Source organism: Condylura cristata, unplaced genomic scaffold, assembly GCF_000260355.1.
Source record: "Condylura cristata isolate star-nosed mole 26May11 unplaced genomic scaffold, ConCri1.0 scaffold00015, whole genome shotgun sequence".
Lineage (NCBI taxonomy): Eukaryota > Metazoa > Chordata > Mammalia > Eulipotyphla > Talpidae > Condylura > Condylura cristata.
The window spans coordinates 25,831,535-25,857,726 of NW_004567116.1; the positions used below are offsets into that span (position 1 = coordinate 25,831,535).

The following is a 26,192-nucleotide window of genomic DNA, read 5'->3' on the forward strand; positions in this document are numbered from 1 at the left end:
GAATATCTCTGGTTTGCAGTTGTTAGTTGGTGCTCGTTTTTACTTTATTAGGACTAATTTTTTTTTTAAGAAATCTTTTTTATATAGGGAGATGTTTTTGAAAATATCTGGCAAAGGCCCTATGTACCCTTGGAGGCTTGCCTGTGCTATCCCTAAAGAAGACTCTATTCCATGCTGAAACAGATGAAAACCAAGTCAATGAAAAAGCCGATGGCAATCCACACCTAGAACAGCAGAGCAGGGTAAAAAGGGCAACAAGTCTGGGCTTCAGGAGTGGCTGAATCACTGCTCTGCCATCTGCTAGCAAATGACACCGGATAAATTCCTTCCCTCGTTTCTTACCTTTTTTTTAAAAAAAAAAAAAGATTTATTTATTATTTGTGCATACAGAAATGGGGTACAGGCCAGAGATGCAGGGGTAGTGAGAGGATTCACCAGAGACAGAGTGGGGAGCAGAACAGGCAGATCTACTGAAATACACTGCTGAGGGGAGCAGCGGGCGGGTCAGGAGAGGTCTGCCACGCCATGTGGTCACCTCTGGGGCAGGCGGGGATCGAACTCATACTGAAGTGGCTTTGGCTTCTTAGTGCTGTGCTTTAACTTGCTCTGCCACCAGGGAGGGCCACTTTTTCCTTTTAAATGTATATTTATTTATATGTACAGAAATGGGGTACAGGCCAGAAGTATAGGGGGTGAGTGGATTCAGAGACAGAGTGGGGAGCAGAACAGGCCGACTGATGAAGTACACTGCTGAGGGGAGCAGCGGGCGGGTCAGGAGAGGTCTGCCACGCCATGTGGTCACCTCCCCAGCCCGGTATCGAACTCATGCTGCAGTGGCTGTGACAGCTCCATCGTGCTATGCTTTAACCCGCTGCACCACCAGGGAGGACCCCCTTCCCTCGTTTCTGCCCAATAAAGTGCAAACGTTTTGGTATAGATTTGTCAGTGGTCTTAGAGTCCCCAAATCTCTCCAAATTGCTTACATTTTGTGGTCTGACCCCAGACGACCGGGAAGGAAGGCTGGCACAGCCATGGTGAGTAGAGACCCTTATCAGATCAAATTATACAGAGTAACCCTTAGCCATCCCTTCCGTGGCTTTAATTGTAATTTTCTTACATTTATCATAAGGAAGATATGAGAACTCTTACTCAAAATGTCTTAACCACAGTAAGCATTCAACTATGATGGTGACTGAATTTGAAAGTGACCTCTGAGTCAATGGTGAGATAGCTTGGCACCTAGATACCCTAGAGGGACTCAAGTCTATGGGACAGACATCCCCGAGACGAACTAGAACAACTGCCTGGTGTTGAACGTTGACCAGAGTCCTCACGAAGCTCAGCAGGACAGCTTCTCGCAAACATGCCAGGGAGCCCCTGCTCATGTCTTTTTACTTCCCGCTTCAGCAAAGCTCCAGAGCCCGGACAGTCAAAGAGGTCCTTGCAGCTGTCCCTGTGCCCATCCCGCCAGCCCTGGCACCCAACGAGATGGCCTCGAAGACAGACCGACAGTGAGTGGAGCTCCCGTTTTCCTAAAAGGAAGCTATTTTTATCCCAGCCGCAGTGGAAACTACACATATTAACATAACCTCACCAGCTACTTCCAGCCCTTTAATTTTTTAAAAACACGTTGCATGATCAAAAGCCATGCCAGCGTAGTATCTACAGCTGACTGATAAAGAGAAGGGGGATTCAGGCTTCCTGAATGGACAATATGTTTGAAGGGTCTCCACCCTGCACAGATCACTCTCTGTCCCCCAAGTCATCTTGGGCCAAGGGCTCCTTGAGAAGATCCTCTATTTCTGAAGTCTGATGCTGGTGGCCGGGTAAGTGAAGGTTGGTCAAGCTGGCACTGCACCCAAGTTGGGCAGATGGTAACAGATGGCACGCAGGGGGGCAGCCCCCCGCACTCAAGCTCCATCCTCTCCACAAAGTCAACCCCCTCATCCCTGTTCATTCTTCCCATCCCTGCAGGTTATTTTTACCATGGGGGAAAAAAAGTGATGCTATTTCTCTGCATTTTACTCTGAAACAAGTCACACCAGCTCCCTCGAAAAAGCATCCAACAGATGGCTCTGGTCCCTTGTGCTCAGAGAAGCAGCAAATCTCCCCGGCTGCCAGCAGGTTATTGAAATTCCGTGCATCGTGCAGAAGGAATGGTTTCAGACGCCTTTGTTCAGAATGGCACAGAGATGAGGAGTTCAAGTCCTGTATCTGGTTCTGATTGTACAATTCCAGGCACAAGGAAGTGACTGGCCTGCTGTGTCTCCACTTCCTCCCACACAAGATGGGGGTAATAGCAGTTTGCTTTATGGAGGGATGGTGAGGATTAAGTTAATAATCCAGGGCCTGGCACATGATAGGTGTTCTGTGAGTATTGGCTGAATCCGTGCCTCTGATGGAAGACTTTGCAGGGCTGGGAAGGGACTCTGCAAGGCCCTGGCCGTTGGGGAGGGAGGCTCCTAGGCCACATGGACCCTAGTACCTACCACCTGTGTATTTGCTGAAAGCCAGCAAAAGCAGGCAGCAGCCCAGGTGGAGCTCACTGCCACCCTGTGACCAAGGGCACTGAGCTGCCAGTCCCAGTCCCAACGCCAGTGGAGAAGTTTTAGGTCTCCTCGAGGGTCTCAGACGGGGCAGGGCAACAATCTCAGCTCCCATTTAGTGAGCACTTACCGTGTCCCAGGCCCGGGCTGAGCATATGCCAGGCCTTCTGTGCACTGTGAGGAAGGTACTATCAGGATGCCCTTTCATAATGAGAAAACTAAAGCTGAGGAAGGGCAATGACTTGTCCAAGGTATCACAGCAGGGGAGCAGAGGCTGCAGGATCCAGCTCCACTGCATGAAACAACAGGGCCCTGATTTGGGGTCGGAGGGCAGAGGGCTGCTTCACACTTGCCCAGCCTGAGCAGCAGCTCGAGGGCCTGACCCAGCCCCTCACGGCAGGCCTGGCCGAGAGTTAGAAGTTGCGACTTTATGTGGGATTTGGGTCCAAGACCTCTGGGTTCCAGAATTACAGATTCTGCCCTCTCATTGTACAACATTCTTGGGAGAGAAAGAGGATGTGTGATGCTCTCTTTTCCCTCCCAGGCTACAGGGGTTCCTGATCTCCTACTCCCATTAGTGCAGTGTCTGGCAGTCTCTGCTTACAGGCCAATATGTGACCTGGAAAAAGGGAGACCTGACCCAGTACTGCCTGAGGGTCAAGTGCTCTGTGTCGGGCTGTGTGTGTGTAGAAGGAAGGGCAGGAGGGTGCAAGAGAAAGGGACCCAGAGGGGTTGTGACTTGAGGCAGCATAGCCTAGTGGAAGGGCTTGGTTGGCAGAACCTTCTCCAAACTGACCCTCCCAGGGTCCCCTGCATTCAGCCACCCTCTCCAAACTGATGACCTTACTCATGCTGAGGTGTCTGTGTCTAGCACTGGTTTATTGTATCCTCCTTTAAACAGTCCCATTTACACTTCTGCAGAGGTACTGGGGAATTGCTACCCTGCCTCTGTTGGTCAAGTGGTCGCTTCACCAATAACTACCGCCAGGAAGTTGGCACTTATAGAAGAGCAACAGTACACCTTGGAGTGTATGCACAGCCTCCGTCCTCATCCCTTTCTCAAATCTATGCTTATTCTTCCTTCAATGGCTTCTAGACCCACTCATTCCTTTCCATCCCTAATGCCACCCCTATTCGGGTCCTTGTCACCTCTCTGTATACAGGTGCCTCCTCTGTAAAATGGGACTAATGATCGTACTTTCCTTACAAGATTATGGCAACGTTAAACAAGCTGATATGTGTCGGATTCATAGAATAGTACCAAGCGCCCAGGAAACCCTCACTAACTGATGGCCACTGTCACCACATCATCTCCTTCACCAGCACTATTTCCATCACCATCAACATTAGGACACCAGTACCAAGACCATCAACAATTCCCAGCCAGGCCACCAGTCTCCACACTTTTCAGAGTCTGAAATAAATATTCCTGTATATCATTTTCATCGTGCCCCTCCCCTGTGCAGAATTCCATAATGGCTTCCTACTTCCTGGAGGTGAAACCAAATGACCCTGACTAGCCTCTGAGGTCTTCATTCTCCAGCCTCAAGTTCCATGGCAATGTCACCTTCCAGTATGTTCTTGGTCAAAGTAGATCTCCTTATTGTCACTCCTCACTGCACATGGCCATTCCACCTCCAGGCCTTGCACAGACTGCTTCTGCCCTCAGAAAACCCCCTCATTCCTCTGTTCATGTACCCCAAATCCTCTAGCCCTTCTAAGGAAACAGGAAATCAGAAACCAGCTCTTGCCCCATCTCCCCGAGAAGGCTCCGTTTTCTCATCTGAAGTTGGGCACTAAGGTGGCTTGTGCAGGTAAAGCATCTTACGTCTTTAGGTGGAACCTGGAAGGCAAGAAATGTTCCTGCTGGTGTCGTGTCCTCTGGAGCCTGCAGACCCAAGCACAGGAGCAACAGCAAGACAGGGTGTCCGGAGTCCAACAGACTTGAGCTCAAAAACTAGGTGCCGCCATTTGCCAGCCCTGTGCCCCAGTTGGCCAGGCTCTCCTGCTCCTTTTTCTCATCTGCAAAGTGAGTCTGAGGCTAGCCTGATGCTGTAAAAGCCACATGCCAGCACCCAGAGATGCCCAGTAAGGGTTAGCTCCCACCTTCAAAGATCAGACAGCCACAGGGGTTGGTTATTAGAATCCAGAGCATTGCCTGCAGGAGCAGTTCAATCCACCTGCTCCCACAGGAGAGGGAAGCAGTGGCTGAAGTTCTCCAGTGAGAGGCCCACTCCCAGCCTCTCACTGGGAAATGCCCCCTCTTTTCAAAGCTGCTTTTGTGTTCAAGACAATAAAACTCGCATCCATGCCAACAGCATAATTGTGCAGGCACTGGTTAACAAAAAGGTTTAAGAGGGTAATAAAACGCCCACATCTCAGACTTCAAGCCCAGCAAAGGAAGAATGGATGTTGTGAGGGACATAAATCCTCAGATTCCTAAAGGATGCTTTTCTCTCTGCCTCCAAGGGGGCTGTGCAGAGCAGGGTTAGGCCTGGCACAAACAGGTATGCTATGCCCTCCAGTGGTACCCAGGTATCTGGACCGGACCAATACCAGACAAGGAAGGTCTCAGACTGACTAGCTAGACCCCAAGAGGCATCCAACCAAACAGAAACAGAATTCCCTGTAGCCTGGGGGAGGAAGTCTGCCAAGAGAGCAGAGTATAAGAATAATCCAGTTACCCTCTGGCTGAGCCTCTGTGGATAGTTACTGAGTCTCTGCAGAGAGGCTCATTCTCTACAAGAGAGTCCAAGTAAGAGGATGAGCGTGAACTTGTTTTGCCTGTGTGGAGCTCTAGATGGTCCATGTGTATAAGTGAGCGTGGGGGTAAGGGCTGAAGAAGGGGTCAGGCCGGGGGCTGGGATACCCTCTTAGTAACTGCTGACTTCTTGGGCACTTGCTGTGGATGAGCCTGGCCTTATGCTAAGCAATATATCTGAATGACCTTCTTTTTAGCCTCATTTCAACCACACTCTTGAGGTTCCATATTATAGAAGAGAAAACTAAGCACAAAGAGATGAAGTACTTACCCGAGGTCACAGAGTAGAGAAGCGACTTCAACTCAGGCCTGTCTGAAACCCCAGCCCCTTCTTTTAAGCGTTATGCTTTGCAAATAGCTAAGACACTATACAAACCATGGGTATCACTTTAACTCATCTGAGACAAAAGGTGAATGTTACAAAAGCTCAGCTGTGAAGCCCAGTAACTAGAGGCAGAGAGTGAGTGTGCTTAGGAGTCACTACGAAGGCCATGGAGCAGACAACAGGCCCATGCATCCCAGCGCCCTGCGCGGCCTCCTTCCTCAGCCTCCAGCCCTCTCACATATACACATGGACCATCTGGAACCCCACACGGGCAAAACATGCTCATGCTCATCCTTTTACTTGTACTCTCACACCTGGTCTCCAGAGGCAAAGAATATTGCCCCCACTTTAGAGATAAGGAAAACGGAGTCTTGGAGACGTTAAACACTTTGTCAGCTCAGTGATGTGGCAAGGATTTCACCATGGTCCCTCTGACTCCAAGGACCCTCTTCTTGGTGCTAATCTAGTCTGGTTCTGCAGGTGTGGAAGATGCTAGGCTTGGGAGTCCCTCCAAGGCTTCCTCTCCCCACTCACAGTGTTTGCTGAATCGTGGCTGCACTTTTGTTCAACTGCCTGTCTCCACTGCCATCCTGTGAGCTTCTCTGAGGGCAGAGACATCTGTTCATTCACCATGGTCCAGCCCGGTGTGACTCACAGGTGCTCAATAGATAGTCACCAATTAGAACTGCAGCTCAAGACTTCCCGTCCCATTATGGGAGTTAGGAGAAAGCAGCAACTCCAGGAGAAGGTAACAACAGGGGCCTCCCTGGTGGTGCAGGGGTTAAGTCTCAGTGCAGTCAAGCTGTCATCAGCCACTGAGGTCTGAGTTCAATCCCTGGGCAGGGAGGTGATCCACATAGCACAGCAGACCTCTCCTACCTCTCTCACTGCTCCCCTCAGCAGTGTATTTCAGTAGATCCACCTGTTCTGCTCCCCACTCTGTCTCTGGTGAATCCTCTCACTGCCTGCATCTCTGGCCTGTACCCCAGTTCCTGTATGCATAACAAATAAAAAATAATAAAATCTTTAAAAAAGAAGAAGTTAACAACAGGAAAATGGCTGCCTTTTAAATTTTATAATAACCTACTAAGTGCAGTATCTGCCATTTTCTATGAGGGAAGGAGTGGTGAAGTGGGCCAGGAGGAGCCTCCTTCTCCCCGTGCCCCAGCGTGGTGGCATCAAGGACACCTACCTGAGTCTCAGTGGCCACACGTGTCTGCCTGCCTTGGCTCTCTTGGCTTACATTGTCACATTTAGCAACTGAAGAAAGAATACCCAGCTAAACTTGAACTTCTGATGAGCGATCAATAATCTGGCTTAAATGAGTCCCAACACACCAGAGAGACCCACATCCTGGTGTAGGCTAATATCTGTTAACCACTTAAACATAATTTTAAAATTATGCCTGCCCATTTTAACTGGGCACCCTGTCTTCTGTCTGACAACCCCACCTGTGAGTGCCCTCAGTTGTTGGGAAGGGGTGGTTATTTCCCCCAAAAGGCTGCCCCTGGGGACTGCAGAGACGCTGGAAAGGTTGTTGTGTCCAAGAAGCCGGGAGACCCAGCAGGGATTAGCAGCTCCAAACAGGGGTGCACTGGGGGGGAAGGGGTGGAAGCCCGCTGTGACCTGAGGAAGTGGGTTCACACTGCCTTCCTGGCATGGGGAGGAATGTGGAGCCTGCCCCAGCTGCTCCCCATTAAGCAGAGTTGGCATTTCAGAGCACGTCAGAGTCGCTGGCTCCCGGCCCTGGAAGTGAGCGTCTGGCCTCCCAGCCAGCACCGCCTGCCCAGAGCCAGCCCTCTCACCTCGAAACCAGATCGAGCACTCCAACAGGCCCATTGTCCCGGCCCTGGAAGTGAGCGTCTGGCCTCCCAGCCAGCACCGCCTGCCCAGAGCCAGCCCTCTCACCTCGAAACCAGATCGAGCACTCCAACAGGCCCATTGTCATCCCGCATGGGTGCCTCAATGAGCCCATTCAGGGACTCTGGTGGAGGGCACTTCCTCCATGCCCTCCAGGGTGCCCTGGGCCATAGCCTTTGCCTATGTGGGTGGGTGGATGGGGGTGGGGGTCTGGCTGTGGTGAGAGCAGCCGGCAGTGGGGCAACATTACTGAAGGCTGGATTGTTGGCAGAGGGCATGGAAATGCCCCACACGTCACGAGACTCCAGGGCACTCTGCCCACAATGGGCCTCACTCCCCACTGGGGGCAGTGGGCTCCCAGGGGCCTGCACCTGAGGACCCAGCAGCGATGGGTCCCCTACATTCACTGTGAATATGGGGCCGATTCATTGGAGCCAGACAGAAGTGAGTTCAAGCCTGGGTCCTAATTGTGTGGGAGTAGGCAAGTCACGTCACCTTTCTGGGCGTCTCTCTTTTCATCTGTAAAATTAGACTAGTGATAACTACACCGCATAAGGGGGAGCCTAAGTGACAAGAATCAAGTATGGATGAGGCACGGAGCCTGGCACATAGTATGTGCCAAATAAATCTCCCCTTCCCTTCTACTTCTTGTTTCTACTCTTCGTAATCCACTGAAGACCCCAGAAAACGTGCTTGCCTATGGCCAGCAGGTCCAAAGCCATTGCTATGTTGGTATCTTGGTTCAGTCTTTATCAGAGGATATGGGGTCTCTTGCAGACCCTCTTGGCAAACAGCATCCTGGCACTTATATATACAGCTCCTCATCTCAGCTTTAGGGCTTTTTCTGCCACTGCACTCTGATCCTGAGTATCTCAAAGCTCCTTTATACAGCCAGATCTCCAGCCTGAGATTGATCCTTAAGCCCTGATTTCTGCAAGAAGATAAAAAGATGCTAAAGGCACTGTCAGGCAAGTTAAAACAGAAGACAAAGGTCACTCTGGGCTCCTTATCTTTCACCAGGAGTCCTGGTGAACCCTTCTCAGTGGCAACACCCTGGTGGGCTGCCCACCTTACCTGGCAACCCCTGCTCCCAGCAACAGGCAGAGCTAGGCCTCCTGTCCTCAAGGCTCTCCACCACCTGCTCCTCACACCAAGTCCAAAACATGCCACCCCATTTTCTGCAGAGCTTGCATGCATTCAAACCTCAGCTTCCCTCACCTTACCTAGAACCCCCATTTCTGCCTGCCCCAACTCACTGAGTTCGCTCCTTTCCCTAATCTTTCGATTTCATCTTTCACTCTGTACCATCCACTGCCACAGTATGGGCATTGGAATTCTTCTGCATATTCACCTGGCCACATTTGTCAAAAATACTAACATTTGGATCTCACCCTGCTCTGCAGAATCTCAGAGGCTGGGGCTCAGGATTCTGCATGTTTCACAAGCTCTCCAGGCCATACTGATGCACAAAAACTGACGTGGCAGGGGAGGAAATGCATACTTGGCATCTCTCTCTGGCCCTGTGGGACTTTCCTTTGCACGCTTTCCTGTTAATAACTGAATTAATTGGTTTCCGTATTGCCAAATTACACTATATATAAGTTAACTGAACACTTCCATCTTCGCTCTTGAATGCATTCTGCCTTGGATTTTCTTGAGAGCTTTCTATTCACATATTAGAGGTATAGCAGAAAACACAGACACACCACACATTTGTGGAAAACTCATCATAGGCAGACACTTGTCACATGCTTCATGCACATTATGGCATTTAAATCTCTAAACAGGCGTGTGGGGGTGTTATTCTCGTGCCTCCAGAGCAGATGGGGAGCAGCAGCAACTCACCTGAGGCCACACCACCAGTGGGCAGCACTGGGTCTAGATTCTAGGCTGTGTGGTCTGGTCCAGGCCCTGGTCTGGCTCACCTATTACACCATCCTGACTTCTCTGAGGGGTACTGGTCTCAAATCAGGAGATCCGACCCCAGAATGTACATCTGAAGTTCCTGTAAAAATCCTAAGAAACAGAGGCCAAGCCTCACCCCCAGCCTGGTTCTGTAGAAGCTGAGGGTACTATTTTGACAGCCCTGCATGCTCCTGGCAAAGAACCACTAGACATGTTTCCGGTCATGCAATTTATGAAAACAGATTCCAGAAAAAGAACTCAAGTTTTGAGTCCATGAATAATGTTCTTTTGGCCTCTCCACACAGGTGCTGCCAGTGATTAAAATGGATTCTCCATAGCCTCAAAGGGGCATCTGAAAACAGACATGCCCACATGCACGCACACACAAATGCATGTGCACACACATGTGCACACATGCAATGCCTTTTCGGTCTCAGGCTCATCATTTGTCAGTCACGGGGCTGTTGCTCAGTCCCTATCCAAGGCCAGGGCTGGACTTGAGGGTGGCTGAGGAGTTTCTTCCCCAGAGTGACTTGGACGGGGTTAAATGAGACAAGATTTGGAACCTGGGGGAGGAGCAAGAACTTCCTCTGGACATGTTCCCCTACCTCCCCCCCTCCCCCAGACTCCCAAGGGAGGCCCCTGGGTCCTCTTCCTCCACTGCGGTGGCCAGGCCTGAATGAGACAGAGGTGTGCACCAGGGCAGTATCCATGGCACCAATGACCATAGCAGGAGCTTCAGATAGACCTGACTTATACAGAACCAGGCAAAAAATTCCAACATCTGCATTAGACAATCGTTTCACCAAACCACCTGACCTGGGCTCAGTTAATCTGCTCTTATCAGTGGGCTTTTCCCAAATCAATACAAAACCACATCCTGATGGAGAGCAATGCCTCAGCAAGCAGGCAGACCGCATCTGCACAGCACCTGCCCACGGAGGCTTCCGGAGGCGGAAAGTGGGGGAAGAACCCAGTGCCGCCACTCAAGTGAGCCCTCCTCTTATGCAATGCAGTTCAAGAGAACTGGAAGGAGACTTCCAAACAGCAAAGGACTGTGGGAGCCAGGCTGTGTTCAGGCAGTGGGGATGGCTGCCCTGCCTTTGCTTAAGGGGCAAGAGAGGATTTCACAGCCCTCTGTGTGAGAAAGCTGGGACGAACTGCCGCCAACTTCTGAGAGATGTCATCGCTACCAGCCCAGAGCACCACAGGCTGGGTGGAGGGCTGGGGTCCTCTCATCCTGAGCTCCCAGGTTAAAAATTACATTTCCCTTTCTCCTTCAGGTACTACCTCTCATCATGCTAACCAAACATTAGCTACAAAGCACATGTAAACAAGATACAGAGATGTAAGAAATGGAGCGGCCACAAGTTCTAGAAGCCTCTTTTATGATAGCCTCTTCTGCAAGGGTTGCCCTGTCCTCTTCCCATTCTCTGTCACAGGGTCAGATCACTAGAGACAAAGGGCTTATGCCTCCAGACAGAGGTAATGAGTGCTTTGTGGGAGGTGAGTTTCTCTTAAACACTTTTTCTGAAGGGGTAAGGTTATTTTCATACAGGTTGCTCTGCTTCTTTAACTTTCATTTGCCTGCGCATTATCTGAGGGTCTGGCTAAAATGTAAATTCTGACACAGAGGTCTAGAGCTGCTTCTGAGGGTCTGCACATTTGCCAAGCTTCCAGGCAACGCTATTATTGCTGGTCCACGCTGTCATTAACAAGGGTTTAAAGCAAAAGCACAAGAAGTGGACCAGAGGAAGGGGGAGGATAAAGGGGAGAAGAACAGAGAGACACCAAAGACAAAATGAAAAGAGTGTGGGTTGACAAATCCAGTTCTTAACTCCACATTCTACTGTGGTATCTTAGAGGCAGAAACTGGACAGTGTTCAGAGAGTAAGAATCCCTCACCTGTGCACCTGACCCACATCATATGGGTCACACACTGACCTTTGTGCTAAGACACTCACCTGCCCTTTGCACTGAAAGTCCCCACTGAAGAAGTAAAATCGTCAGAGACAGTTCAACCCATTAGCATCTGGAAGAGCACACTACAGAGTCTTTAGTAGGATCTGCAGAAATGAGGTGAGCACCCTGGACTTGGGGTCAGGTTTGGATGCTAGTTCAGTTCTGCCTGAAATCTTGCACAGTTTCCTGTCATTTTTACACCAAATATTCAGGAAGCACTTACTACATTCCAGGCACTATGCTAGGTGCAGGGGATACGACTGTGAACAGGACAGACAAAACTTTTGTTCTCATGATGCGGAAAATCTAGTAGAGCAAGATGACATGTGATAAACAAATAATGTCAGGAGAAGATACCTCTGGTTTGGGAGAAAAATAAAGCTAAGTAAGGCAACATGTAAGGACAGACAGGTATTGCTATTTTATATAGCATGATCAGAAAAGATGGCTTTGATAAGGTGACATCTGAGCAAAGGCTGAAGGTAAGAGAGTGAGCCAAGTCAATATCTAGCATTCCAGTCAAAAAGTACAGCAAGTGCTGCACCTCCATGTTTACTGCTCCTTTATTTACAATAGAAAAGGCATGGAAACAACCCAAATGCCCAAAAATAGATGACTGGACTAAAAAGATGTGGTGCATATGCACGATGGAATATTACTCAGCAACCAAAAAAGAGAAACACATGTCTTTTGCAGCAACTTGGATGGAGCTGGAAAAGATCATGCTTAGTGAGATAAGCCAGAAAGAGAAAGAAAAATACTGGATGGTTTCACTCATAGCAGGAGTATAAAGGACCAGGGGGAAAAATAATAATAACGATGAACAACTTTATACCAGAGACATTTTACGGGGGTGGAGTGGGGAATGGGATCAAAAATTGGGAGGGGGGATGCACAGGACTATGATGATGGCACACAAGTGAATTGGTGATGGGAAGTCCATGGGAATTACCACTGAGAAGGGAAAAGGCACAAAATGATGTAAAAATAAGCTATATTATTTTTTAAAAAATCAGTACTATCCAACTAGTTTCTCCTCAGCAAATTACTAGAGATGATACTGAAAAGTTTTTTTTTTTACTTTTATCCACTGAAGAATGATAAATGAAAAGCTGTTAAACTCTTAAAAAACAATTACAGCAGGTGCAAAGGCCCTGAGGCTGGTCTCCTCGTCCATAAAATAAAGGCATTAACAGAACAGAGTCTACAGTTCCACGGTGGAGGTTGGGAAAACGACCTGTCCTCTGTGACTGAGCCAGAGTGGGAGACCTACAGGCCACTGTCACAAGCGCCTTCTTTCTTACAGACTTATACATCTTTCTTCCCAACTCTGTTTCGAGGAGTAAATTACCAATAGTTTTTTTTTTTTTAAAGATTTATTTATTTATCCATACAGAACTGGGGTACAAGCCAGAGATGCAGAGGGTGAGAGGCTTCACCAGAGACAGAGTGGGGAGCAGAACAGGCAGATGGATGAAGCACACTGCTGAGGGAGCAGTGGGCGGGTCAGGAGAGGTCTGCCACGCCATGTGGTCACCTCCGGGGCAGGCGGGAATCGAACTCATGTGGAAGCGGCTTTAGATTCTCAGTGCTGTGCTTTAACCCGCTGCGCCACCAGGGAGGGCCCACCAATAGTTTTTAAGAAACAAAAATAATCTGTCCTGTTAAAGGACAGATATTTTAAAACCACTGAATGGATTTTTCCTGCCTTGGTTTTTTATTGACACATCTCTCCTTCCAGTTCTAAAATAAGCACCCTGTCTGCCCATATGTGAATCCAAAGGCAACACAGCGCAGATGGCGTGGGCCTGGGAGAGCCAAGCAGAGGTCGCCTGGGAGGCACCAGGCCTGGAGAATACACCAAGGTAGCCTTGCCAGCCTGGCCTCGCTCAGGGCCTGCTTACTCCGAATCCAGGTGACCAGACTCTCTTAAAAACAGCAATGGAATGTGGTGAGAGCTGGCCCTGGCAAATGACAAATTTCTGACCGAATTCCAATTCTTTGGAATGGAAAACGGGCAGCTTCCTGTTACAAAATGTACCAACAGTTCCATGCCTAATACATGGGTGTGGGCAAATCGTATACTTTGAATCTAAATTTGGCTAAACATATAACAAAGCCAGCATATTTTTAGCCAGGTAAACATTTCTAGGGACTAGGTCAAATTTATATTGGTGTCTGCCTGCAATCTAGAGAAGGAGGGAGTCCATGTGTGTGAATAAGGGCCTAAGAGGCCAGCACACGGCCCAGCTAGGCCGTCGGGACCTCCTGATTCTGGTGACCATCTCCAGTCTGGAAGAGCGTCTCGGGACAGAACAGCTTGTCCTTGCCATGTGAGAGGCAGAAGCTTTACAGAACAGAGCCCCAAGCTACCTTAGAAGGCAAGTCTCAGCTGGTAGAGAAGCATATACTGATCATTTTCCCTCTCTGTGTCCTCGCTTGTGGGTGTCTTGCCTTCCGACATTCAACCAGATTTGGCTCCTTTAGGCACGCACAGAGGGCGGGCCATGTTTGGGTAGAGGTGCTGGTTCTGAGGGTGCAAGCCTGGCTCCCCCACTTACTTGGTCATGACTTTGGGCAAGCTGCTTACGCTCTCTATGCTTTGGTTCACCTCTAAAATGGAGACCATAGTAAAAGTGCCATCTTCGGAAGCTGCTGCTTTTGCGATGATGAAATGGGAAAATCCATTAATAATGCTTAGGAGTGTGCCCAGCATATAGTAACTGCTCAGTAAATATCCGTTACACACACTAGCTGCTTTAATCCACATGGCTTATTGAAATGCTCTATTTTCCCTGAGGAAACTGAGACTTGGCAGCACTGACTTACCCAAGCAGAAGTTCAACAACTATTTACGAGTGCTTGTAGCAGCTTCAGGGACAGTTTAGACCTGTAAATAATGGTCTTACTGATTTCTAGCTTGAGGCCCCTAAGAGACTGGGCAATCAGAGTCTGAAACTGAATCCATGTGGCCTTGCTCAGGGCACTAATCTCTGAGTCTCATACATGAGATGGGTGACATGTCACCAATGGTATCCCGAAGTTGCAGGGCTTCGATGAGACGATGGATGTGTAGTGTCCAGTCCACGGGAGGTGTCCTATAGTATTCTGTTGTCACAAGTATGCCATCACAGGAGGTCCTGATTTTCTGATTCATTAAGCCAAAAGCAAAAGCTTACTAATATGAAGGAATTAAGAATACTTGGTGGAAGGAAGGGTAAAGACTACAACTGAGGCCTGGTTCTTATTCTTGAAACCATCAGGCCCAAGAACATTGGGCTAGGAGTCGGCCTGGCTTCCAGACCGTGCGCGACTCTCAGTGCTGGGTGACCATGGGCCAGTGACACCCCTCTCTGGGCCACAGTGTCCCCATTTGGCCAGCAGAGCTGTGGGAAGAGGCAGCCTTCATGACCTGCCCTGGCTGAGATGCCCCGAGGGCCTCCTCCTTAGAGGCACAGGGCACTACGCAGACCTCCCAAGGAAGCCCGTTTACTCTAGATCTGGTTTTGCCACCTAAATGGTGGCTTGTCTTGCTCTGTCCAAAGATAGCTAATAACCAAAGTTTGCACGCTGGAAGCTCTGACTGCCCTGGGACACTTGTGACCCACATATTTTGACGTAAACATGCGTCACGCCCAGGTCTGAAAAGAATCAAAGCAAATCAGCATGAAACGCAGACTGTCTGCAGAGTTCCAGGCCAGCAGCGTGTGGCAAGAGGACAGGAAAGAAGTGCTGCCAGCTGTGAGGCACATGGACCCCGCCAGGCCCAGCACAGGGGTGACCGGGGGGACAGCAGCCACAGCAGTGAGAGGAGAAGGTGCCCACATTGCAGCAGGATGTGGGAAAAAGCCTAACGGGGATCCTCAAGTCTATAAACTCGGAGGCTCTAGGGACAGGCTGGGACAAGCACAGGAGGCTCTGGTGAGAAGGAACAGCGAGAAGAGGGCCAAGGCCAGGAAGCAGGGTGCAGGCTTCAAGGAGAAGAGGGCTGAGAGGTTCGATTGTCTAAAGTGGCACCTCAGTCTGGGACTCAGGTCTCTTCTGATTACCGACAGGAGTGGGCAGCTGTTAAGAGCACAGACTTTGGAATCAGAGATCCAGGTCCTAATTCTGCCATCGTCCACACCCACTATACGGCCTGAACAATTTCTACAATCCCACTCAGGCCAGTCTCCTTATTAGCCCTTCATTTTTCTTCTTATTAGAACACAAGATCAATAATGTTGGCTCAGAAAGCTAATGTGAGGATTAAATAAGGTGATTATTTGGAAGTGGCTTAATGGCTGTTGTAATCTTTATGCCTGGAAGGCTTGTCTTATTCTAGAACTCTCCAAATGCTCCCCTTTTCTTAAAAAAAAAAAAAAGCAAATCCTGCAGAACCCTTCTCAGCCCCCCTTTCAAAGTTGGGGGCTTGGGGTTCTACCAAAGGGTCTCCCAAATCATAGTGTGGTCCTTCCCTCTTCTAGTCTGCAGCCATTATCGCACCCTGAGATCTTCCTAGAGCAGTTGGCACCTTGGACATTGTGACAGCCTGCTCTAACCATCTGCCTCTTCCATACACCCAGACAGACTTGAGAGTTTCCCTAAGACCTGACATTGGCCAGCTTTAATGCTGCCCTCAGCCAGTCTGTTTCTTGCACTAGGTCACCCACCAGCATGTGATCTTCTCTCTTCACATCCCAAAAGGGAGTTCTGCAGGATCCATAGGGTTTACTCACCGCTTTGTGAACACAACTGATGCTCAATATTCACTTTCGAGTCTTTCTTTTATCTTCCCCTCCTGTCCTTCTTATCTTCTGAAAATATTGAGAACCTACTATGTGCTGGCCTTTGACTTGCAGGGATGAAGAGGGATCCTTGACATCATGGAAGCCATGGTTTGTGAAATAAGTGATGACAATCCAAGCTGGTCACTGCAGAGGTGCCATGAAGCCAGGCCATGCCACGGAGCATGGAGGAGAGACACTGTGCCACACCAGGGTGGTGGCAGCCACATCACGGAAGAGGGAACGCCAAGCCTGAACTCGAATGGGTAGAGCATGGGGAGGCTTTAGCCTGGCAAAGGAGACCTAAGTCATGCAGGAAGCTGATGTAGAGAGAGGCGCTTGCACTTCTCACATTCTCAATACCGAGCAAGGCAGGACTCAGCTGGGAGATTTAAGATATTTTCTAATTTCTTCATTTATTTTCAACATAGGAATCATCTCAGATGTGTACAAGAGATTACCAAATCAAACTGGATCTCGTAATTTCCATAAAATGTCAGCAGCCATTCTCATAAAAGAACGAGGAATGGAGCCAAGAGTCTCACACGGCACCAGAAAGGAGATAAGGAATCCAGATCGTAAACCTAAGGAGACAAACTTGGCCAGGCTCTTCATTACGAGTACACACACACACACACACACACACACACACACACACACACACACACCTTCATTTAGACTCTCGCAGGCCCACCATGCATGTGAAGGGATGTGCTATCGCATACGCTTTAGCCAGGGCTTTGTTTGACTTCTCCATACTGCGCTTTGATAATTTTCAAACACAGAAAAAAAGGTGAAGGGATTGCAGGTATAGCTTTCCCTAGATTCACTGGCTGTTGTCACTTTAGGACATCTGCTTCCCCCTTCCAGCTGGTGAGTCCAAATAAATTCACTATTTTTTCCGAGCTGTCTGAGAATGGGTTCCTGATATCAAGACACTTCATCTCTAAATACTTCAGCATATATCTCCTAACAAAAAGACATTTCTTACCTAGCCCCTATATCACTAACATGGATAAGATAATACTATTTAATATTTAATCTGCATTCAGTTATCTATAACTATCTCCAAAATGACCTTTCTAGCATTTATGGCTTTTTCATCCACTGTAAAATCAAGAATCTCTCTCTGAATTTAATTGCCACAGCTCTTTAGTCTCTATTTCAAGAGGGGTTCTCTACTTATAGTTTTAATTTTTAAATCTTTCATGACATGGGCAATTTTGAAGACCCTAGGACTATCATCTCAAAGAAAGATCTATAATCTGAATTTATCTGTTGCTTCCTCATGCCAATAAATGATTCTGATCAAATCCCCACCTCTCCTTCTCTCCCACCCTCCAGAACCAGCCCTGCCAGTTACAGCTGTAATACTGAGTGACCCTGTGACCTCAGGCATTTGAAATTTTACACATAAAAACTGAACTGACATTATTAAGCAACAACTATATATTTTATAATGAAATAATATTCTCAGGGGCACTCCCTAGTGGCACAAGGGGTTAAGGTGCAGCACTATGAAGCTATCTGCAGCCACTGAAATATGAGTTCGGTCCCCAGCCAGGGAGGTGACCCACATGGTGCAGCTGACCTCTCCTGTCTCACCTGCTGGTCCCCTCAGCAGTGTGTTTCAGTAGATCTTCCTGTTCTGCTCCTCACTCTGTCTCTGGTGAATCCTCTTACCCTCCACACCTGCTGCCTGAACCCCAGTTCTTGTATATATACACAAATAAATATTTTTTAAAAAAGAGTATTTTCAATATTTCCAAACTTAGGGGCAGAGGAGAGGTACCAAATGGCATAAATATCAAGCCAAAAGAAATCTTAAAGCAGTTTACATTGACAAGTCTATGTAAATAAACAATACCACTCAAATTGTTATTTCAAAGTGCTCTCATACTTACTAGTTAAGAATCTTGACTTTGGGGTTAAATAGGTATGGGTTCAAATCCAGGATCTACTTACCAGCTATATTACATCAAAAGATATTGTAACTTCACCTCTCTTAGCCTTGGTTTCCAGAAAGTGTATTTAAAGTATAAGATGCTTAAACCAGAGTTTGTTCATAATATTACCTCTATTAACTCATAATAATTCCTCAAAAAACTGACATGCAAAGGACAGTGTGACCTGTTGAAGATCAGGCAGAGAAGTACCAAGAGAGCAGATGTGGAACCAAAGTTGCTGACTCCCAGAGCCAGTTTCTATTCCTCTCCAAGAAGTAGTGGTTACCTCAGGGAACGCTGTGAGGATGAAGTGAAATGATGCATATCTGGAGCTGTGCATCAAGCGGGTACGGAGGCCATGGTCAGTGTCAGTGACCATTATTATAATCATTTGACTGTGTCACACTGCTGTGAGAAACTGACTTTGTTCAAAGATCACAAAAGAATCCCAGGAGATTGACTCATAATTAAGCCGACTAAGTCCCCATTTCTAACCATCTCCTCTTTCTTCAAGACCGGGGAGGGGGTGAGGGAGGAGGGCAGGGGCAGTGGGGAAAGCGGAGGGAAGGAGGTTGCAACCTCAAATTCACAAAGGTATTAAGGTTTCACTTAGGAGAGCTATAATATTCTGAAGCTATGGGGCCATTGTTTGCAAAACACAAGAGAGGGGCTGTTTTCCTTGGGAAAAGGGGCACTAAGTCATGAGTCATTCTTTAGAGTCTGTGTGGGCAACTTAGGGTTCCTGTGAAAACGTTTGGATCACTCACTATTGTCTTATGTGGACTGAAGCACAAAAGCCTGGTCAAGTTTTGTTCTCAAATCTCATGACCCATTCTACCCAAGACATTCTAGGAACATACTGTCTCATAAAACAATGAGACCAAGAGACAGAGTCACCATTGAAAGTGACCTGTGACCGTTGGTAAAACACCATTGGGCAGCCAGCCATGCCTTGGAGCACCTGAATGATCACAAGGTCCAGCTCCCACCACAGCTGTGCCAATTGTAGGGGCAAAAGGCTTGCCTTCTGCTCTCAGAACAATAAGGCATCATTCAGAAGTGCCATTAGTGGGACTGTTCCCATTCTTGGTCCTGGGCAGGGCCATCACACTGGCTGGCTTCACTCCACCACCTCTAGAAGACCAACTCAACCAGGCACACACAGAAGGTTCCCATATTTGGTTGGTGTTATAGGGATGGCATGCCTGGGACCAAAATGTGGAGGTGTCACTTCACAATTCTGGATGACTCATTTGGAGGATATTCTTCATTTATTGTTCCTATTTATCTCACTGGCCTACATTCTCTGCTTCCATGGAGCCAGCCATGCACTTGCAAGGCAGGCAAGTAGCATAAAAAGACATGAGCTTGGAATGAGGGGGAATCTGGTGCCAAATTTGGCTCTGACCTCAGGTAATCCAAATAAGCAATACCACAATGCCATATTTCTTGCTTTTTAAATGCCAGGCACTGTGCTGAGCGAACTGTCTCTATTATCTCATGGAACTCTCACAGCCCAGCTATAGGCATTACCATTCCTACTTTAAAGGTGAAAACAGTGAGGTTTAGAGATATTAAGTAACTTGCCCTAAGTCTGGATTCGAACCCAGACCTAGCTCTCAATGACGCCTAATCAATTTTCAGCTGCCACCAAGTGCTAATTTCCTTTGGCCTCAGCTTGTGCATAGGCCATTTTACATTTTGCCTTGTTTCTTGTGTTCCAGATTGAATTATGTCTATAGGCATTTATATCTGTCTATAGATACACGTAGGTCTATATGTGGACATGCGTGTATATGTATATGTGTATGCATGCATGCATATGTACATATGTAAAGAGCACTGAAGAATGCCTAGCACAGAGCAGATGCTCTACAATGTCCCTTTCCCCTTTCCGTGTTGTGGAAGCTGAATCTAAGAAATTAGAATCGCTGATCCCAGACCAACATCTCACTGGAACTTCGCTAAGGCTGAATTCAAACACCTCAACAAACTACATACCCCATGACTTATAAGTAAACAAAATGGGAACAGAGATTTGGTGCTTCAAGCTTCGTCACAAAGGAAGAGAAAGAGTGAGGAAATCTAGCTATTCTGAAAACTGGAAGTCGGGCTGTAACTCCTCCAGTCTGGCCTTTGATGTGCGGGTGTTACATGTGCTCATTACTTTAAGCTGTTCCATGTGTATATACTTGTATATATGTGTGTCTATATGTGTATACACACATATGCAGAAGTAGATGTATTTATATTCAGATATATACACACACGTAATGACACCCCAAATAAGCCACCCGTCCCACCCTTAAAGTGTCTTCAGAAAATTAACCCATGGAACAAGCAGTAATATGCAAACTATAAACATTCTTGCCTGTTGGCAGATAACCACACTACACATTCCCCTTGAAGAAATGAGAAAGAGAAGAAAGGGAATAACACAATGGCAGAAAAATGCACTAATCAAATCCATAATCAACTTTGATGATGGAGCAAGGATTCTAATCAAAACACAATGGGGCAAAGTTGCAACAGGTTGTAGTTTGGATTCACTCGCCCTTCCCAGGGGTCTTGCCTGTGCTTTCTTTTTAAACATCTAAAACACCCATAAAGCATTTTAATCACTTCTAATTACATATTTTTAATGAGTTACAAGTTGAATATGAGGCGCCCCAAACCAGTAAAGTACTAAAAATCTCATTTTCCTTGTGCAATTGTTTCTTTAAAATATTCTTACCTCTCCTCAAATAGCTCCAGCATTGCTTATCTGAAGGACAGGGTTTCTGAACTAACACAGAGCATGTCTCTAAAACAATTCTTTGCACATGGTCATAATTTATACACCATGTTAACAGAACAGATGCTATAAATATTCATTCTTGGGGGAAGGCCCAGGTATCCCAGCACCAGGAAGGGAATTTGGGAGGGGTGTGCTGTGCAGAGCACAGAGCCCTCTGGGGGGTAGGGGTTGAGCCCCAGCTGTGGGTTTGTAGGAGCAATTCAAGGTGAGGAGCTGTACCTAAGAGCTCTTTGCTGGCTACGCTTGGTCTTTTCACACTTGATGGAGCTGGAGAGCAGGCTTGGTGAAACATATGCTATCCCTGGCTAAAAAGTTGCTGCATAAGAAAAGAAGGCGTGAGAACCACTTGCTTTCACCCTGTAACTAGCACACTGAATACACTGAACCCCGTTTTCCAAAGGCCTGATATGAACTGGGTTCTTTGTGGACAACAGCTCCCCAGCTTCTTCTGACTACCTTGCGTGCTCAGAGTTACCACCCACTGGGCAGCAGCGTGCAAAGAAATCCAGTCCTCTAGCTGGGAGAAGCCTTTGTTCTTTCCTCATCCTTGTCTTTTAAAAGACCCTAGACATGGGCTGATTATGTGTTATGTGAAGGTGCAGCTTTCCTGTGGCCACATCAACTCCCGCTCGTCACCGATGCATGGGCCTGCTCCCATCCTGCTCTGCGTGCCCATCTCAAGCCCTCACCCCTCCCTCCCCACCGGACATTCTTGCCCATCTGAGGCCCAACTTACCTCCTCCTGCTTCATGAGGCCCCTTGAACCTCTCCAGTCTCTGTGGCCCTGCCTTTCCTTTGCGTGCCAAGGTCACCTTGTCTGCATTGTGCTCTGTGGATGTAGCAGTTCTGCCTCCCTAAGACCCAGGCCATCACTTACTTGCCCTGCTCATCTGCTGCAGCACGATGGAAAGAAGCATCTTGGCAGAGTGGAAGACCCCTGTCTTGCTGCCAGACCAACCTGAGCTGGCAGCCTTGGTCTTCCACACCAGAGCAGATGACCCGGAGTCAGCTTCACTCCCTCACTGAGCCTCAGCTCAGTCAGCTGTTACAGCGGTGACCTTATAAATCAGAGCCGCCATCATTTTGGGGGTGGGGGGTAGCATTAGTTCACAATACTATACATGTTCCAGGAGCACATGTTCTCACCTCTGCAGCTGCACACACCTCTTCATCCCACCGCTCAGTGTCCAGCCACTATCACCACTAATCAGTCCTCCCCCTGTCCCATGCACACCTCCTCTTCCCTGGTGACCACCATTCTGCTGTCGGAGTCCAAGGGCATGTTTATGGCTTGTTTGTTCTTTTGCTTTTTTCTCTCTCTATTCCACAAATGAGTGATGTCACAAGGTGTTTGATTTCCTGTGCCTGGCTTATTTCACTTAGCACAAACCCCTTAAGGCCCAGTCGTATTGCTGCAAATGGCTGAGCCGTGTTCCACCGTGTGTTCGTTACTGTATCTCATTGCGGTTGAGTCTGGTCCCCAAGCCAGAAAAATGGGGGTAACAGCATAGATCTCATTGGATTGTTTTAAAAATCAACTGAGGTATTTTATCTAAAATCTTTAGAAAAATTCCTGGCCCATAAAAAGGGCAATATAGGGACTGGCCATTTTTATGTTATTATTGTTACAGGAATGGGTGTGTCATACCTGCTTTGAGCATTACTGTAAGGACGAGATGAGATCACAAATACAGAGTCTGACGTATCAGGCGCTCAACAAGTGGCCAATTCCTGTCTGCTCACTGTGCCTGCTGCTGTATCAGAGATGCTGGCAAGGCCCTGTGAATCTACTGGCACCTCCCCAAGGGCTTCAGAGTGAGCTCTGCCTTTTCTCACTTGAGACCATTACATCTTTATTCAACGTGCCCTATCTCTTGGGTTATCAATATAAGTAGCCAATTTATTAAATGTTCCTTATTTGCCAGACACTCAGCTAAATAATTCATGCTATTTTTTCTTAATTCTCACAATTCATGTGCTTGTTTATGCTCTATTTTACAGATGGGAACACTGCTACTAACATGGCAGGGACAGAGCACCATAGATATCCCTCTGATTTGAAGACCTTGCTGCTGGCCAATGCACAACTCAGCCTCCTGTCAATCACTCATCGAATGAAAGAAGAAATGGAGTCCCCAAGATATTACTTGCCACTTAACTCATCATTTCTTGATTATCTTCTAGCGATAAGTACCAGATTTGGGATCAGTGACTACCAGATGGCAAGCCCGCCACCAAGCTGTAAATGAGAGGTTTTTCTTGGAGGATGGATGGGTACCATGCCAGGCAGAGTGAGAGGAAGCCTGTCCAGAGAAAGCAAAGCCCTTCTTGCCATGCCACAGAGAACAGACCCCAAGGAGTCTGGACACCGAGAGGGAAGAGGGAGCCGGTGAAAATCAGGACAACTCTCTGGGAAGTGGCCAGCTGCCATAGTCCATCCGAACCTGCCTGGTGGTGAACACACTTGGCCCCGCTGAGGGCGAGACAGGTGGAATGGGGACATTCTGGGGGCTGGGCCAAGAAAAAGGATGGAAAGCAAAGTGTTGAGGGAACAGGAACACATCAGCCCCTGTGGGAGCAACTGGGGAATATTTTTTCCAGGGAAGAAGGTGATGAATCACCTTTCCAGAACCAGTGGACTGCAAGTCCTGCTGCGACAGTTTTTGTTCAAGGAGGGGTCAAACGAGCAAAAGCAGACAGCTGGTGGTATGAGCAACCCAGCATCAACTTTCCCTCTCATTCTTTGGGTCCTCTTCATCAGGCTGGAGTGTGCGTGTCATGTCCTCTACCGCTCTGGCCTCCCACACACCACCCTCCACACCTCAGCAGCTCCACCTCCAGGGGTGGAAGGGAAACCCCGCCAGAGTGTATACTCTTGAGCTGGTTCCCATTTCTGAACCCACCAGACAAATGCTGTGAATAACAGCAGAAAAAGAGAGCAGAGCACAAACCCCCAGCAGAGACAGGCCCTGGGAGCAGCGGGGGGAAATCTTGCCTTCCTCCCACAGGCCATCACTCAAACCTGTCAGCTTCCAAAAATGTTTAGCAAGTACAGCAGCAAGGGGCACGCTTATCAGCTTGGCGTGGGAGCTTAATCTGCTTTGAGGGCCTTCTCCAGCCCAGAGTTCCAAAAGTCTGCTTACAATTAGCTTCCAGCTCCAGTTTCTCCATCAGAAGGGCTAGGAATGTGTTGAGTTCTAGCCTCTGATCAGAGAAAGCTCCAGGCGAAGGTGGAGACAGTGTCAGCAGAGAAGTAAGTGCCAAAAAGGTCAGCTGGTCTGTTGCCACTTCCCTGACACTAGCCCCAAATCACCTCCCCTCTGAATTCCCCACCTCTCCTGACCACCACAGTCACATCCGTCAGGTCAGCCTGTCCCCAAAAGTCCCTACTGACTCACTGCCAAGAAAATACAGCATGCCCCTGCTCCCCCTAACAGAAGGAGGGGGGGAGCAGCAGGGAGAGCAGAAAGCCAAGACAACCTGATTGGCCTTTGCGGATTTCCTTAAAAGAGATCCTGCAGCCAAGGCCTTGTCACCCAGCACTGTCAGGAAAAATAGAAGTCATCACTGCACTTCAAACCAATCCCTGCTCTTAGCCCCAGTCGCAGGGCTACCAGCACCAGAATCTGCCCAGGAAGGAGGGGCTTAGCTTTGAGCCGCCATTCTGAGCCAGCCACCCCCACCCCCAGTGCAACCGCCGGCCCCAGCCCCCAGCCGAGATGCTTGGAGTCTCCAGCTGCCGGCCAAGCCTCCACCGGTGCGCGGTTCTCTGGTGCACCAGCACCTAGCCCCAGCCCCGCTGTGCCCGAAATCTTGTCCGGGATGTAGCAGGGGTAGGCTATCTGAAGCCGCGGGAAGCAGGTTCCCAGATGCTCTTTGCTGGATCTTGAACCATGCCAGGGGGCGTTGCGCCCAGCAAGGCCTGAGACCATTCCTGCGGAACCGCTGCGGAATATACAGACGCGAGGCTGCTGCTGCAGAAACTGCCTTCTTGGGGTCAAGCCCTCCATCTATGCAGGACCTGACATTTTCAGTACTATACACCTTTTTTGAGAACTCCCGGGCCTTGACCCCAAGAAGGAATCTGCAGGCTCGCAGGCACCAAGGCCCCTCGGGGCTCCTTAAAACAAACCTTCCCTCCCTTATCAGGACCACACCCACCAGCTTTCCCTCTCTCCCTGCGTCGTCCAGCTTGCCGGTCTAAGGGGAATGGCTTCCTTCTCCATCCAGCGGGTGGCCCTTCCCCTCACCAGGCCGTGCCACCCTCCTCCTAAGTGTTCACCCATCCTTCCAGAACAGTGCTCCAGCACACAACTCCACTTACCTGGGTATCGAACCCGTTCTCCACCGAGCCGCTGGTCCGCAGCGGGAGCCCCTCCCCGGCCGGCTCCTGCAGTCCCTGCGATTTCAGCGGGATCTGGCTGGAGTAGGCGGTCTTGCTCACCTCCACCTTGCTTCCCAACTTGAGGTAGCAGGGCTGGGGACCGGCCCGGGCCGGGGGCACGTGCAGGATGGGCGCGGCGCTGTGCACGGGTTTGGGCAGTCCCGACTTCATTTTGGAGGCGACCAGGATGGCCGGCATCTTCTCCCGGGGCTTCGGCTTTCCCAGCACGTCCCTGGCAGCGGCGGCGGAGGCGACCGCTAAAGGCAGCTCGGGCGGCAGAGCAGGCGCCGGGCCTCCGCCCGCGAGGCGCCCACCGGCAGCGGAGAGAAAAATATCCCCGGGTCGGGGAACTCGGAGCTATCGGGTGAGCGCGCTTTCGGGGTGCGGGAAAGGGGCGGGGGACTGGTGGCGGCGCTCTGCTGATCCCACTTAGACCGATGTTGCTGCCGCTCTGACGCTGCTCCTGGGCGGTCTGGTCAAGGGCTCTAGACGCTCAGGGGTTGTTGCCTCTTATGATTCGCCTTCTGGGAAACCTCCCATATTCACTTGTCACTGCATCTCCGAGATGAGAAGGCCCCTTTGAAAGAGAAGTGGCCGCGAAGCACGCCTCCCGCTTCGGGAGGCTGCGAGTGTGAACCAGCAAGGAAAGGAGAAAGCCGCGGGAGGAGGGATGGATGAGCCGTGGAGGAAGGGAAGGGAGGGCGCACAGAGCCCAAGACGTCTCCGAGAGGCAATTGCCACCTTGATCGAGACCACCGCAGTGTCACCCGCGACGCAGAGGCGCGGCGAGAGCCCCCGAAAGGTCTGTCTAGGCGTGACAGTCAATCACCGCTGCTCAGAAGCCCCCAGCGCAGAACACCTTAGCGCCTGCAGGTCTGCACATGCTCCGTGCGCTATAGCGCAGCAAGGCTGTGGCCCTGGGGCGCCGGCACCGGGATAC

The 26,192-nt window shown here is 49.2% G+C and overlaps 1 protein-coding gene across 2 annotated transcripts in view; it reads right to left on the reverse strand.

The window, feature by feature from the left end:
- NAV2 (neuron navigator 2) overlaps nucleotides 1-25,504 on the reverse strand; it is a 358,500-nt gene extending 332,996 nt beyond the window's left edge. For both annotated transcript variants that reach the window (XM_004682985.2, XM_012725369.1), the window contains exon 1: nucleotides 25,193-25,504. In XM_004682985.2, the coding sequence (XP_004683042.1) occupies nucleotides 25,193-25,450 (258 nt within the window). In that variant the 5' untranslated portion in view covers nucleotides 25,451-25,504. The remainder of the gene's footprint in view (nucleotides 1-25,192) is intronic.
- Between the last annotated feature and the right edge of the window lie 688 nt (nucleotides 25,505-26,192).